The sequence below is a fragment of the Macrobrachium rosenbergii genome, chromosome 40 (genome assembly GCF_040412425.1).
Source record: "Macrobrachium rosenbergii isolate ZJJX-2024 chromosome 40, ASM4041242v1, whole genome shotgun sequence".
NCBI classification, from domain to species: domain Eukaryota; kingdom Metazoa; phylum Arthropoda; class Malacostraca; order Decapoda; family Palaemonidae; genus Macrobrachium; species Macrobrachium rosenbergii.
Window position 1 is genome coordinate 15307666 of NC_089780.1, and position 16643 is coordinate 15324308.

At 37.4% G+C, this 16643-nt stretch overlaps 2 protein-coding genes across 2 annotated transcripts in view; both read right to left on the bottom strand.

Moving 5' to 3' along the window:
* The window catches only part of LOC136826152 (uncharacterized), a 56933-nt gene extending 49711 nt beyond the window's left edge, over nucleotides 1–7222 (bottom strand). Inside the window, exon 1 of the mRNA XM_067083171.1 lies at nucleotides 7078–7222. The gene's annotated coding sequence lies outside the window, so the exon portion shown is untranslated. The remainder of the gene's footprint in view (nucleotides 1–7077) is intronic.
* A 136-nt stretch (nucleotides 7223–7358) lies between these two features.
* On the bottom strand, nucleotides 7359–16486 carry LOC136825946 (dynein regulatory complex subunit 2). The gene is made up of 13 exons (XM_067082808.1): nucleotides 16415–16486; nucleotides 15927–16101; nucleotides 15127–15240; nucleotides 13785–13923; nucleotides 13044–13267; nucleotides 12449–12646; nucleotides 11946–12125; nucleotides 11341–11568; nucleotides 11108–11200; nucleotides 10279–10426; nucleotides 9824–9972; nucleotides 8607–8854; nucleotides 7359–8426 (listed from the first exon to the last, which is right to left on the bottom strand). The coding sequence occupies exons 2-13, from the start codon at nucleotides 16071–16073 to the stop codon at nucleotides 8156–8158; spliced, it is 2139 nt and encodes a 712-aa protein (XP_066938909.1). The 5' UTR covers nucleotides 16074–16101; nucleotides 16415–16486; the 3' UTR covers nucleotides 7359–8155.
* Between the last annotated feature and the right edge of the window lie 157 nt (nucleotides 16487–16643).

Sequence of the window (16643 nt, forward strand, 5' to 3'; positions counted from 1 at the left end):
ATATATATTATAGCCTATATATACAGTATATAATGTGAGAGTGTATGAGAGAGAGAGAGAGAGAGAGAGAGAGAGAGAGAGAGAGAGAGAGAGAGAGAGAGAGAGAGAGAGAGAGAGAGAGAGTCTGAAAACTCTTCATATCTTTGTTATAAGAAATACATCGATCCATCAACAATACAAACCTATCAAATAAAGAACAAAAATTATTTTCAAAAAACTCGAATGTTTAACAGCCTCTTAGAAAAAGTGTTGTGTATCCCTGTTTTATCAATGATTTTAAACTCATCCATCGACTTATATAAAAAAAAATCAAAATTAATTCTGCATCATCACACACCTGACTCAGCAGCTGATTCTTACAAAACGTTCCCTTGATGGTTGAAACCCCTGAATATTTTTGTTAAGTTCAATTGGAATTTCCAGCTAAGATCATGAAAGAACGTCAAGAATAATTTCTGGTGTAATTTAGGACCCTTAAAAGGTCTATTCTTGGCCGGTATTTTAATATTTTTTTTAAGGTAATTCAGTACCACTGCCTGACATGCAAAGTCTGCGATGTTGATGCGGGTAGTTTTGACTCTCTCTCTCTCTCTCTCTCTCTCTCTCTCTCTCTCTCTCTCTCTCTCTCTCTCTCTCTCACACACACACACACATACACGTATCACCTAATTTAATACGTTATTATTCTCTCTCTCTCTCTCTCTCACACACACACACACCTCATTTAATATTTCTCACACTCTCACCTCATTTCTATTTTCTCTCTCTCTCTCTCTCTCTCTCTCTCTCTCTCTCTCTCTCACACACACACACACACACACATAAAGTTCCAAATAAATACAACTTTCGTACTCAGTCAAAATTATGGTTGTTAGGAATATTTTTTAAACATGACCCAACGAAATAAGTGACAACGTGATATACATATAGACTATATATATATATATATATATATATATATATATATATATATATATATATATATATATATATATATATAATCCCTGGGGAATTAGGTCAAACAGATTCGTGTTTCCGATATATATATATATATATATATATATATATATATATATATATATATATATGATAGAAATAATCAACACACAATCACGTGTGGAACAGAAATACATCTCTGACTCACATCAGGATCGAACCCAGGTTTTTCAATTGAAAGGCAAGGGCGCTACCCACCAGGCCATACAAGTCATAAAAGAAGTGAACGTGAGTCAGAAATTTATATAATATATATATATATATATATATATATATATATATATATATATATATATTTTATACACATATATGTGTATAATTTATATATATATATATATATATATATATATATATACATATATATATGTGAGAGAGAGAGAGAGAGAGAGAGAGAGAGAGAGAGAGAGAGAGAGAGAACTACCCCAATCTTCATCGGAAGCTTTGTATGTCTGGGGGTGGTACAGAACTTTCCTTTACAAGAATGCGGGTATACTGGTCATGACAAGACCTTTTGGGAACCCAAGCATTATACCAGAAATTAATCTTGGCGTTCTTTCAAGAGTTCCACGAGTTGTCAGTTCGGAAGCTGCGCTAATCAGGAAATTCTCATTGAACTTAACAAATATATTCAAGGGTTTCAACCATCAAGGGAACGTGTTACGAGAATTCGATGCTGAGTCAGGTGTGGGATGATCCGGCATTAATTTTAACTGTTTTGTTTTATAAGTCAGTGGAAGAGTTTGCTGCCTTGAAAAAATGGGGGTACACAAACCTATTTTCATACGAGGTTATTAAATGTTCGAGTTTATTGGGTATTTGCGTTCTGTTACTTTTAAAATGTAGGAGTTTATTGGATAATTGCGCTCTGTTACTTTTCAGATGTCCGAGTTTACTGGATATTTGCGTTCGGTAAATTTTCAAATGTCCGAGTTTATTGGATATTTGCGTTCGGTTACTTTTCAAATGTCAGAGCTTATTGGATAATTGCGTTCTGTTACTTTTCTTGTGGTAAGTTAATATCCTGAATGGACTATAAGGTCATTCTTTTAATTCAAATAAAGTTTTAAGACTTCTCTATCTCTCTCTCTCTCTCTCTCTGTACATAGGCATACTTATTTAAATCAATAAATAAATATATGTATATGTGTGTGTGTGGATCAGAAACCCATAAAAATGGAACATTCGAACAGAAACGCGCCATATTTCGTGTAATTTCTCCACCACTTCTCAAAAACGACCGGAAATATACCTTTCCCATGTTCCTCTCCATTCTCTTTTAATCTATAGGCTATCTATATCTGCATTTGGAACCAAGAATCCATTTCATTTTTACATCCCTCTTTTCTTTCTCTTCACTTCCTTGATGAGATCTGACATATTTTCAAACAACTGTCAGCAACAGAATATCGCCAACGTTGCAAGGCAGCATTAAATCCGGTAATGTGCTTTACAGGTAACTCTCATTTTTTATTGTCGTCAAACAACATTAGATCTATCTGATATTTATAATTAGAAATCAAATTATTCTCGGATTCCCTGTCTAGAATTATAAATAATTACCAGAAAACTTTCGACCGCAGGGAAATATGTCGAACGGGTTACACACTTCGCAAAAATGAAGACACAAAAGAGCTATTAGTACTACTTCTGCAAACTTCAAAATACGTCAGTGTAAATCAGCGGTTCTCTATAGATCTCAACACATTACAGTCTAATACTGTACTACGTCATCGATAACAGATACTTTAAAATCCCATCACTTAAAATTTTGCCAGCAGAGAATAGGTGAACATTCAAAGAGCGATCTCTTTCCTATTCTTACGTATGCCACGCATCGTAGCAACCAAACTGCTTCATGGTCTAAGGAAGACCTTGTTGGAGGATAAACGGTAAAAAAAAAAAGTTTGTTATCAATTCAGAATAGCAACAACAATAGCAAATAATGACAGCAAAAGAGTAAAGATTATACCGCTGATTATGATAATAAGTAGAAGAGACCATATGACGTACAATAAACAATAAATATCTAAACAAAAAAACTGTTCATTTCCTAAAAATATAAAAGCGGAAGGAACATTCCATCAATGCAGAATCATCGAAGCTTCCAGCTTCCTCTCTCTCTCTCTCTCTCTCTCTCTCTCTCTCTCTCTCTCTCTCTCTCTCTCTCTCTCTCTCTGCCTTCTATGTAGCACATAACATTCTCACCCTGTATTATCCTATCCCATGTGGGCAAGTTAGACAACCTAATGATAAACTTAAAAATTACTCTCAATGCTCTTCTATTTTTTCCTAAAATTCTTCAAATCCTTTCAAAGGGTTTTCATGACTAGGCTTAAAACACACATACGCACACACATACACACACGCACCAGACGAAATACTACACGCAGAAGTGGCAAATTGCTGGGCAAGTTCTATTCCCTGGAACCTTTGGCTTCGCCGTGGGAGAAAGTGGACATTACTAGACCGAACCAGAAATTGCGTCTACACGCAAAACTACCGGCACCCTTTCTTGGGTCGTAAATTATATTGCTCTCGGCTCTTTTCTGCAAAATAATAAAAATAAAGAATGATTACGACCAGTGGCAATAAAAAACAGGACAACGTAACCTTTCATTTCCTTTATCAATTCATCGTATATTATCTTATCTCCTAACCGTGGCAGAGCTAGACTTGGGCTGTTCTGAAAGTCACGTTTTTTTTAGAAATCAAATAAAAATAAAACGCCCAATGGTATCCACAGTATATAATAATACTACAATATTCTATTCGTATTATTATGTAACGAAATCCAGTGTCTGCATCTAACTGAAGCACAACACCTGCTATAAAAAACACAAGTCTTTATACAAGTCCACTCCAGTTTCCAGACAATCACTGATGCTTGATAGCATTCATTCGTAACTAAGAAAAATATAAAAGCTAAGTGATGAAAAGCCCTAAATTGTTCACTTATTCTACGGGTTTCACGCACTGGTCAACATCACCCGTTTTCTATTTGAAGGGTAAACCAAAATATTTTACTTCGTCCGTTTTCTACTTCAAGACAAACCTAAATATTTTGATGAAAGCGTGAACTCAAAGACAAATGGAAATACATATATATAATGGGGAAACGGATTCCCAAACACAGCATAGAAGAGAGGTAAGAGAAGTGAAGCTGTTTCTGCTTACGGATCCAAGAAGAAGATATATATATTTACAATTCTAATTTGTAGTTCTGTACTTCCCTTTGAACAATTCCAAGTTTATCAAAATTTAATCATTCCATACGTTTATACATATTCTTATAAATAAAAGATTAGCTCTAAAACAGCTACAACACAAAACAGCTACAACAATCAACCATACAGTAATATATACAACTTCAACTAAGTATGTTTAAGCCCAAATCTGATGTCATCCGAAACACTGCATGAAATTCCACAAAAATTCTTCACAACAAAACAGAAAATATGTAAAAATTCTCGTGAAAATGTCACAATACCAGTAAACAACTTTTAATAATTGTCAGAGAACAATCTAGGTGAGTGACAGAAGTACGTGTCTTGTACTTAATAACATTACCGAATATCGGTTTTGAATCTTTAGAATGAAATATATATATATATATATATATATATAATATATATATATATATATATATATATATATATATATATATATATATAAATATATATATATATATATATATATATAATATGTGTGTGTTGTGTGTATACCCTCTCACCAGATCCTTGGGAATCTTTTCCTCCTCCTGACATACCTCAAAAACCATGTATAAACAACAAAGCACCAAGCCTCCTCCAGATTCGACCACCTGCCACCAAAGAAATTAGCTGCCAGAGAAAATGCCTTCAAAGAAAAGGAAAGGATGGGCCTTTGCCAGAAGACCTCCAGTCCATCAGCCTCCCCACTCCACATTGGTCTAAAAACCCTAAAGGTCTTGGCACTTCTGCAGAAACTACAGAATTGATGTCCGAATCCAAAGACTAAGCCTGACTACCACTACAGAATTGATGTCCGAATCCAAAGACTAAGCCTGACTACCACCCAAGTCCAAGCATGGCTAATATCACCTCCACCCTCCACAGTGTAAGAATTAAATCCAAGTTCGACCTAATGAAGAACTACTTTCAGCAGTCATCAAGCCTTTTGGTACTACTCATTTAACTACTCCACATTCAGCCTCCAGAACTTTGGTGCCATGTCCCTGAAACTAATTGACAACATCCTCAGCAATCTCCCTTCCATAAATGCTATGTTAACAACATCCTCATACTCTCCAAAAATCAAGAACATCAAAAACATATCTGAGCCATGCTGTCCCTACTACAATATAACAACCTGGTTGTGTGACCCAACAAATGCGTCATAAGGCAAAGCCCACAAGGTCAAGGTAAGGTAGGATGCTGAATCTCAAACAGGTTAGGTTAGGGAAAATTAAGTTAGAATGTATCCCTGCGATTATCAGCGCCACACTTATTGCCCTTGAGGTTGAAGGCTCCAGAGTGGCAGAACTCCCTTAGCCTGGTGGGACCAGAAACCCTATATTAGGTTAAGTTAGGTTATGATATACCCTATAATTACCACTGCCAAAATTTCATGCTTTTTATTTTCATTTCATTCTTGTGATTGTTCATGATTACAAATATGAACCTTAATTTTCCTCCTGTTGAAACAATTTCCTTGTTTTTGGGTTTCCACCACTAAAAAAGCCATGTTTCTCACTATGAAATAACTAACTCATAAAAATTCACAAGACTGTTATGTAGGGAATGATCTATGGCCCTAACCTGTGTAGTTTCCTGTGTACAAACATGAAAATAGAACACTAATAATACTAAATAAAAATACTAAAATAAAATCATTCACAATTGTTGATGGGATTGTTTCCCTACAATAGAAAAGGAGTAATTTTAGCAAAAGATAACTGTGATATGAAACAGTTTCTGAAAATTACCTTCAACAATATCACAGGTGTAAGGAATATGGACTTTAAGAACTAAGACGAAAGTATATATGAACCTGGAATAGTCTCAGCTTTTGTAAAGACACGCATGGGGCTATATTAAAGAGAAGGAACTGGCAAACTGGAAAATATGCAATATAAGATTGTAAATGGTGCATTTGAGCACCTGAAATGTACTCCCTACAGGTGACTTTCAGCAGAAACAGTGCCATGGTGCAGAAAGATAAGTATGTTACAGTAAAACTTTGAAAACCAGGGATTTCACAAAATCCCTGAAATGTTCAGGGAATTCGTGAAATCACCAATTCACTTAGGGACATTTAATCCCCGAGGGGCTAGTACTAAACACGGCGAAACAGTGATTCATCTAGTTTCACCACGTTTAGTACTAGCCCCTCGGGGATCAAATGTGTTTTGCCGTGTTAAGTACTAGTCCCTCAGGATTCAAATATCAAATGTTCCTAAGTGAATTGGTGATTTCACGAACTCCCTGAAAATTTCAGGGATTTCACGAAACCCCTGGTTTCACAATCTTACTGCAACATAGGCTAGCCTATACACATCTATTCAGCATTACCAAATATGTAGACTACTACAGCATAAAATGATGAGATTCAGAAAATGGAATATGAAAAATCTAAATATAAAGTATAAGCAATAATTAAATTTGATCAACACCTAGCCCTCATCCCAAAAGGATGGGGTGCCATCCCCTGACAGACAGGGGTGTCTGCAGAGCGAGATGCAAGGATATAACCTGGCGGGGGGAGGGGAATATAACATCAGTTTTCTTCCTCATGGAAGGCCGTCGGGCAAAATAAAACCGAAAAGTAGGCTAGGCCTAGGCCTATTTGGTCCTAGGATAGTGTTGGGTGAAAAATTCGTTTCACGGTGGGCTATCACCGAAAATATTACCTGAAGACAAATCTAATTAAAATACGGAATTGCAGAAGTGTCCATGCTCCAAATCATTAACTAATTTACAGGATAACTGCTGTCATTATCGTAAAAATAAACAGGAGAACATCTGGACACTCACGCTGGACTGGTTAGAGGAGCTCTATGTAGGCCTAAGTCATTGCTTGATGGCAAGTAAATTCAAGACTAACCTGCTTGACGAATGCTTTCTGACAACGCCGCCATCATTTCGAAGGCTAATCCTTTCCATCCAAGTTAAATTTTCCTCGTAACATTTACACCAAGCAAAGAACACTTGACACTACACTGTTTACAAGAAAGTACGAAGGTGGAGGTACTGTTCTGTATACGTCTTTAGAAAAATTGCCTCATAAAGTGTGTTTAAAATATTACGGATTTGACCATTTATAATAAATCTCCTTATACAATTTATTTTTAAAGCACAATAAAAAAGGCAAATGATGTAAAAATCTGTATAAGATAACTTTATTAAAAGATATATTTTTTCCTTATTAATTTTAGTAGCGAACAACTCTTGAATATAAGTGCATTTGAATACTTGAGTTTACAGTGGAAATCACATAAAAATATGCATCACAAGTTATCTATGAAGATAATCAGTATTCCTGGAATTAAAGAATGACAGAATAACAGGCAGAATTTTTATAAACCCTAAACATCTACGGTAATTTAACGTCTCATCATTAAAATTTAAAGCATGTTTTTGTTTGACCATGCCATTGCCAAATCATAAATACAAACGATATTTGTTCTTATTCATTAAAAGCGTTAAATGGTAACGTTATGAAGCACATAACTTTTCACATTACGATTAACAGGCATTCAACTCTGCCAACAAAGTTGGGAGAACGCTGGGTTTCCATCCTTGTGAACAAAATTATATGAAATTTGTCAAAGGAAATTACTGTACATAAATAAGGTGGCAATTCCATAAAAACTGTTACTATTATGAAATAGGTTATAAATCTTATTTAACACACACAAAACTTACAATTCAAATCTTGTCTGATTTTTGTTTCATTGGTTATGCATGGTTTTTCACTTCAATCTTACTCTAAACAACAAAATTTTTTGTGTATATATTCCATTAATCAAACCTCTTTAGCGCACAAAGTGCTTATATCAAAATGTGCAAGCAACATTTTTTGCATAATGATTACATTTCCTATACGTGTGTGTATGTGAAAACATCCACAGCCAATGCATATGTGTAAACATTTAGAAAACCAAAAATGCAAATTCATGACATTAGCAAGTCCGTATCCTTGGCGCCGTATGCATGGCGGAGATCCTGACCAGGTGCCTAGCCTCCTGGATCGGCAGGACTTCCGGAGGTGGCGGAGGGGGGGAGCCCCAGGCACCGTCTTCGTGAGTAGTGATGGTATGACCGCCTTCCCTTCCCATGCTGCCCGAGGGCGTGGCGGTTTGACTGCGCTCTCTCATGGCACTTCCCGCTGAAGTTATCGTACGGCTTCCCGCTCGGCCAAGGCTGCTTGTGGGGACTGAACGCGACCTCCTCCTGCAGGAAAAATTTTCAATTTCTCTCTCTCTCTCTCTCTCTCTCTCTCTCTCTCTCTCTCTCTCTCTCTCTCTCTCTCTGCTTCTTTTATTTTTAATACCACAAAATCTATATCTGTCAATTCAAGCTGTCATCGGCCTAGCCGACCCTAGAGCCACATCCAGCTACATTACGTGTTACCTGCTCCTCGGGGTGTTCGTGAAAGAGATCGTGAAATGTGATATGGTCACTGGCGCCGACGTCTGGCCGAGGGCCGCGTCCGTCACTCCGAGGGAGATGAAGTAGTTCTTGAGCTTTCCCTTCAGGTGTCTGTTTTCCTGACGCAGGACGTCAGTTTCGCTACGAAGGGCGAGGCGCTCCAGCTGGACGTGGTGGTACTTGTGCCAGAAATTTCTCAGGTCGTCGTGGGTTTTCAGAATGCACTCGGCCTACGAGGGTGGATTCCAGAATGAATTATTCATTAGACTTTTGATGCAAGTCTCGGTGCATAAATGTATGTAGACGTGCGTATTTATGGATGAATGGTTTATATGATGCCTATATTTTCAATGCAGGTCTCAATAGGAAATAATATAATTTGAGAGAGTTCTATGAAGAAGTTTATATTTGATGTCAGTAGAAAGTTCTGTTTTAATACAAAAATAAACGACTGTCACACCACCCCGATAAGTCTGTTCATAACCTTTCCCTTCTGCAGTGGTCTCATTTTTTCTCTTAAGGAATCTCAGCCTATTAACACCGTAGACATTCAATAAACAAATGAATAACCCTAAAATAAATAAGTGAACTGATAGCTACATCGAGCATTACTGCTCATGGGGTACAGTGGGGTACACACAACTTAGAGCTACCTCAGCAAGATCTAATGGTTGTCATTGTCCATCTTCGCATCAAAGCGTGTAAAAAATAAAGCATAAGTAAATAAATAAATTAGCAAACCACTAAAATTGCAAATCACCAAATAAACTTATTACCCTAAGTCCCACAATATAAAGGTAAACTATTTTTAAAAGTATATATATATATATATATATATATATATATATATATATATATATATATATATATATATATATATATATATATATATTCTATAGCCAAACAAACCTAAAATCTTGCAAATAAAATTAACAAAACAAATTATCAATAAAGAATCAAACAATAAATAAAGAAAATATAAATAAAAAATAAGCAAGGACGTAAGCTCAAAACTCTAAAAATAAAAATATAAAAACAATTTATAAAAATCGTAGTTAAAAATCCAACAATAAAGAAAATATCTTTGAGCATCAAAGCTCTAAAAATAAAAAAACTGATAAATCAAATAAATAATGTATAAATGTTTGCTTATTCAAAAGTATGTCATTTTTTATTTTGTGAGCCTAAGATATCCTAACCTCCTGCAGGACGAAATCAGGCAACGGATGCGGAGAGCTTCCTGGGGCGTGGATGGCTTCCTGGGCGTCCTGAGTTGCCTCCTCGTGATACAAGAGCTCGCTGATCCTCGCCAGTTTGTCCCGCCCAAGTTTCCCGCGCCCACTGACGCCTAAGGGTAAATGAAGTATATAAATATATGAAACTATCTTTTTATGAAAGATGATAGACCTAGCCTCTTTACAATGGAAGGGAAAAATAGTGAATTAGGCCTACTTTTATGGTCATTGAAGGTGTGTGTTTTTCAAACTATCAAATGGATCTTTTTTGACAAAAATATTCATAAAACTCTCTCTCCCTCTACCTCAAGAGAGCTTATAGCCTAAATTCCCCACCGGCAAAATCCCACTTCCACCAATGACGCCTTTCAGGAACAAGGGTCTAAAGTATAATGACAGCAAACCTATTCATTATTTACCTCTCGCAGGCGGAGTAGGAGCGAGCTTTGGCAAGGAGATGCCGCTCGTAGATGCGCCAGACGCTGTAGGGGCAGCTGAAAGCGGTCCTAGCGACGATCCCACTCCGTCGTCCAGTTCTAGAACGCTGCTGATCTTACGCAAAGGCGCCTTTGTATGTAAACAGAAGGGCGAGAAGAAGAATTAGTGTTTAAAGTTTCTGCAAAAGATAATTACAAGAACCTCATCACAGTAGTTATTTGGTGCTTGCAGCTTGCAGTTTGACAAAAAGTCGTTCAAAGTGTTGATATATATTATTCCAGAATGAATTATTCCAGATTGGTTACTCTGCACTTCCAGCTTTTCTTTAAAAAATTTTGGATTACCGAAGATGGAAGCTTTATAACAAACTATCTCTTGACATAATTGGGATTTACTAAATCATTTAAATATCTGTCTTATGAAAGCAGCTACAAGTTAATTTTTCCTTCTGGTGAACCAAAACAAATGAAGAACGAAACCAATGAGAAGAAAAAGAAAGAGTCGGCCTAAAAAGACATCAGTGTGGTTGGTTTGGGCATCACTAAGGCCCTGTGGACATCAGGTTGAGGCCCTTCGGCATTATGGATGGCCATAAAAAACAACAGGGGCAGGAAAATATTTCCAAAGCTCGATCACTGAACCGCGCAAACCGTGGATAACAAATTATCACAGACTGAAAGGGGAAATGGTCTAAAGGACCAATTCTTTAAAATATTGCACAAAATTTACACTAGTTCAAGTACGTAGCCTACACCAAGGTCTAGACCTTGGCCTACACATTCGTTACAGTGTAAAAGCGTTAGTTCTTACCCTCTGCTTTGACGAAGGAGTCTTTGAAGAGGTAATGGAAGTACCGACGCCCTCGTCTGCCACAGAGGATAGACCCATCTGCGTCTCAAATTCCTGAAAGAAAAAGTAGTTATAAGTTTCACGAGAAGCAATGTATTATTTTCAAGCAACAACTAATGAGACTAGAATTATGATGTCCTTTCGAGAGAGAGAGAGAGAGAGAGAGAGAGAGAGAGAGAGAGAGAGTATAATACCTGAGGTGGTATTGGCTGCAGCGTGCCCTCCGTTATTTGGTCCGGGTCAGGCGCAGCAGGCACCAGCCGTGTCCGTAGAGAACCGTCGTCTGAAGCTTCGGCAGTGAACTCTAGACGTGGTGGCTGGGGCATGAAAGGCACGTTCCTGTCTCGAGACGTCTCGAGCCGGGCACACGCGGATGCAAGTTCCAGGATGGCTCGTCCCTGCTTCTGCATCTCTTCCAGGCGCTAACAAGGATGGTGGGTATAACAGAAAGTCTCATGAAGAGTGTTTTCGCTTCTTTTATCGTTGTTTTATTAGTACTACTTGAGATTAAGTACCTTGTTTTGAGGGCTAAATAATATGCAAAATTTTTGGAAATGTAACTTGTTGAGAAGATTAAAAAGAGAACTCATGTGTTTAAGTGCCTTTTCAACTAACAAGTTTATATTTTTAATGCTCTTCTTCAGATAGCCTACTGACTTGAACTGCCCTCCTTCAGGAATTTACTCAAATATGACTTTCATAAGACCTAGTCATAAAGGAAGACTAGATTCTCTGTAAAGTTCAAAAGGTGGTATACATCATAAATCATACCCACAAAAATATACCGCCAAAATCTCACCTTTTTGGCATCATACCCTCGTTTATTGATGGCTTTGATAACAGTTCTGCTGTGCACGTGCTGAGTGGCCAGAGAGGCTCGCAACACCTGCAGCGAAGATTTCAGGTGCTGGAGTTCTTGCGCCGAGTCTGAGCGATAAGACTCTTGCTTAAGGCGAGAGCGTAATTCGTCGAGTTCTGTCTGGAAGAAAGAACATTAAAATAGATTTCCGTTTCTTTTCGCTGCGATGAAGAAAATGGCTTTGGAATGAAGCTAAGGATATTAAATTCTCATTCAAATGGTTATTGAAGTTATCAGAACAGCACAGAGCAACCAGATAGGCAGTACGATATAATATAGTTTATAGAACCTCTGTCACCTTGTACAGTATAGACCTATAAATGAAAACAGAGCAAAGCAGCTAGGTAGGTTGTACAATATAATCTACAGCACAGAACCTTTCTATGTTCAGTAGAAACCTAAAAATGAAAAATAAATTTAACGAATAGTCATAATCAACTCACCTGCATTTCTTTAGTCGTCTGATTAATGGACCTCAGGCTTTTCTGGTTGTTGGCCACTCTCTGGTTCAGATTAGCGCAAGAGCCTCTTAATGATGCGGTGTGAAATTCATGGTCTTTCATAGACAACGCCAGCCGAGCCCAGGCTTCTTCCATGGTACTTTCCCTCTCGGCCCTCGCAGCTGCGAGCTCTTCTTCTAGCTGATTACAACAGAATATTGAGTGACGTAAAGTTGGGAATCAGAACTGGTAAAACAGGAGGGGCAAGAGAGAGAGAGAGAGAGAGAGAGAGAGAGAGAGAGAGAGAGAGAGAGAGAGAGAGAGAGAGAGAGAGGCGCAGTATGTGGTTACCTTAATGAAGAAATGAAAATATCCTAGATGGCAATCTTGTTACAAAAAATATTTTGTGAGAGTTTCGTAAAGCAAAATAAATCGCCCAAAAATAAGTTAATTTTTTAGTTCGTAAATAAACAGAAAATCATGAAGAGACTGTTTTGCCTTTCACAACACGGCCTCTCTTACTTCTTGGTTATTTTTTAAGCATCGAAAGCCACCTATAAAACAAATGTTTATGACAACAACGATGACAAACAGATACCTGCGTCGTGATATGCGTCATGGTCGTATGAAAAGCAGCCAGCTCTTCCTTCTCGGTGAGGTCGTGTTCTCTCTGCGTTGCACTAGCGACCAGGGCCAGACTTCGGAGACTGTGCAGGTGACGGGCTGCTAGCTTTTCCGTGTCATCGGCCATCGCCAGAGTTATCCCCGCCTGTCTCAGCCGTAGGTAATGGCTGAGCATTCCCACGTGCTCTTCGTGAAGCCCTAGTACGAGAATTTACGTAACCGGAAAAATTATGAGCTTTCATGGCTAAATATATCTGAGTTGGAAAAGTGACAATCAGTCAGAGAGGTATACATTGATTTTAACTGGTTTGCTATGCAAAAAAACTGCAGTTGTTGCTCACAGGCCAAGTGAAGGCTATATATTTTTCTACAAAACAATGTTTAACAGTAATTTTTCGTTGTTCAAAAGTTTCCAGACTTAAAGCGTCCTGAAGACAGAGTTAAAGTGAAGGGTTACTCTCAGTATTTTGTTACCCGAGAATCTGAGAGAGAGAGAGAGAGAGAGAGAGAGAGAGAGAGAGAGAGAGAGAGAGAGAGAGAGAGAACTCTGTGTACGAGTGGCCCCTTCAAGCACACCAGCATACGTATGAAAAGAAAGCTAAACAAAAAAGAAAACATCAGAATGCACTGTTAAACCTCTTAATTAACCAAATAAATTTAGGATACGAAACATCCTTCAGAGTTCAAAATGACTCCTATAGGACTCACTACTCACCTGTCAGTTTATGAACGGCAGAGAGGTGGTTGTGAGCAGCCGTTGATCTCTGGTGGTGGGCCTGACCCACCTGAGACGCCAACAGTTGGATCAGGTTGTCCTGGGATGTGGTGGCTTCGCCTACTTTGGCTCTAAGTTCCTACAAATACAAAATTTATTTTTGTTATTCAGACTGAGCAAACCCTAAATAATTATTTATTATGAGATGAATAATTATTATTTGAGTTCTAATACAATTAGAGCAATAATTCAACATAGCTGGTGTTTGACACTAGACCTATACCTTATTTAAAGCAATATTCAACACGAATCTATAATTTTGTATTTGATACTAGGCCTAAAATTTTTAGATTTTATACCTAACATACAATACTTTTTCATCATCTAGTGTTCAATTAAATGTCATCTGTTCACCTTCTGTATACTCATTGATTTCATGTGAGACCATGAAATACCGCTGTTGTTTTTAGATTAGGCTTACCTTCTGTTACTACGGTCTATTTTGTATTTAGCAGCTTCTAAAAAGTGCAAATTTCTAGAAAGGTATGACTCTCTCTACAACAACAGTAATAGTTTTTTTTTTATTTTATGTATGCACATACATATTATAGTCATTGTTTTAATGGTAATATTATATCATAAATAGCCTATATGCTCATATCATAATGTTTTATATCCCAATATTAAATCTCTCCGCACGAATAAACATCCCATCATATCATAAATATTTATTCTCATACCATGTCATCTCCTATCATATCACGAACGAAATGCCTTATCTCATATCGTATCAGAAACATTTGTTTATATCATAACTCATGGGAGCAAGAATTAACGGAAAGAAAAATAAAGAAGAAGAACGGTCTTCGAACAACACTGGCAGAGAGCTTCTTTCATTATACGACAGGGATAGGTTAAATGGAGAAGATGCAAAATGTCTGCGGTGTGAAAAAATAGCTGAAAACTTTTCTTACTCTACTGTACAGCATGTAATGAAAATAGGAATAGATATAGATTCGTGCCACAGCCATATCAAGGAAATAAAGAGGAATTGATAGCTAACATCCTTCTATTTGCATGGCTATCAAAAGAGGAAATTGAAAGTAGGAATGAATTTATAAAAGATATATGGTGTTACAGGGACAATAAACTTAAACAAGCACAGCACAGGAGGAAAAGAACGAGCAAGGGAGCCGTTTCAGAGGAAAATCCCTTAACTACTACTACTACTACTACTACTACTACTACTACTACTACTACTACTGCTGCTGCTGCTGCTGCTGCTGCTGCTGCTGCATCTACTTACTTCTCATCCTGCGCCTGAAGTGAACTCCTCACTCACCTTCAAACTGTTCCGTAAAGAGGTTGTCTTCGTCTCTCGTAGAACTTCCCGCCATTTGCTCATGAGCTTGGCTTCATTCACGCCGCCTTTTTTCTCTTCGTCAGAAAGTTTTAGCTGATAGAAAATGAAATAAAATCACAAATAGGGGAGATGAAGTAATTGCTTTGCTTGACAGACTGGTTTATATCATGCTGGCGTTGCACAACGAAGGTCGTCCAAATTAATCATATTAAAATATACTTCACTTCAAAGCACGTTAAAAATATATATATATATATAATATATATATATATATATATATATATATATATATATATATACTTCACTTCAGGAACAAGTTTATGAATTTCTGACAAAATGCTTTCAAGCAATGTCAGGGAAAGAAAGGAAATATTTTAGTTGATGAAAATATACAGTAGTTAACGAAGTCAAGAATCCTTACTGAAATAAATGTTTACCATTGTAGTTTTTAAATGTTACAACTTACACCATGGGAATTACAGAGCTGCAATTCATGTACTTCAACCATTTCTGTCTAATTTATGAGAGTGAAGCATTGCACAGGGGATATTTAAGATAATAGTTAATGGAATTTATCTAAATTTTATCCTTTAAGAACTATTTGTTCCTGACACCAGAAATATTTCAATATAATAAAACCAAAATCTATTTTGTTCATGCTACAATATTCACATACAAGAGGAAAATTGCTGTTACAACACATATTGCATGAAATTATTTTTAAATAAGTCACCCCCTTAGGTGTGTGTGTGTGTGTGTTTTTTTTTTTACGTCATTACCTTAAAGAACCCTGCCACGAGTTCCTCTCGTCTCCTGATGGCTTCTGCCTCCTGAGCCGCCTTCCTGTCTAGGTAGGCCTGCCTTTGCTCCACCGTCATTCTGGCTAGCTTATCCCCCTTTCCTTTTCCTTTCTTCTTGGGTCCCATGGTTGGTGTCTGCTCTTGCTAGGCCTACCTGGAACGGATATGGTCAACTATGTGTGAACAGATAGTTTTCGATAAGTCGGAATTTTCTATGGGTAGATGATGGCAAAATATCACTTTCAGTAAATAATGAACACGCCCTTGTTCAAGAATTGTGTATATCACTCTCAGACAATTCTTCATTAGCAATGTCACTGTTTCAGACATAATCCTTTTTGATAAAATTGTCGTCTTAACTTTTGCATTTCTATACCCTTGAGCAAGCTTCCTTGCTATTACAGAAATCTAAAAATGCCAACAAAGGCAATATTTACTCAATTAATGAACAAGACAACGCAAGCTACCTGATTCCTCAATAATTTTGCAGACCGATTTAGAATAGCGTCCTTAGTTACCGCCGCGTTGCTAAGGATGACGTCACGGATGTGTGCCTCCTTCAGCAGCTGCTGGCTTTTCGGTGCTGCCGCCGGGCTCCACCCTGTCAGATGACGTCACGAATAGTGGAACTTTTTTCCTCCTACCTTCATTGTTTAACACCGTGGTGAGCAAGGTCTATTCTCCAGACTTAGTAAT

Coding starts and splice junctions, on each gene's coding strand:
- LOC136825946 (XM_067082808.1), bottom strand. CDS start 16,073: ATGGGACCCAAGAAGAAAGGAAAAGGAAAGGGGGATAAGCTAGCCAGA. Junction 15,241..15,926: donor TCGTGGCAGGGTTCTTTAAG/GTAATGACGTAA, acceptor ATTTTCTATCAG/CTAAAACTTTCTGACGAAGA. Junction 10,427..11,107: donor CTCCTTCGTCAAAGCAGAGG/GTAAGAACTAAC, acceptor TTACATACAAAG/GCGCCTTTGCGTAAGATCAG.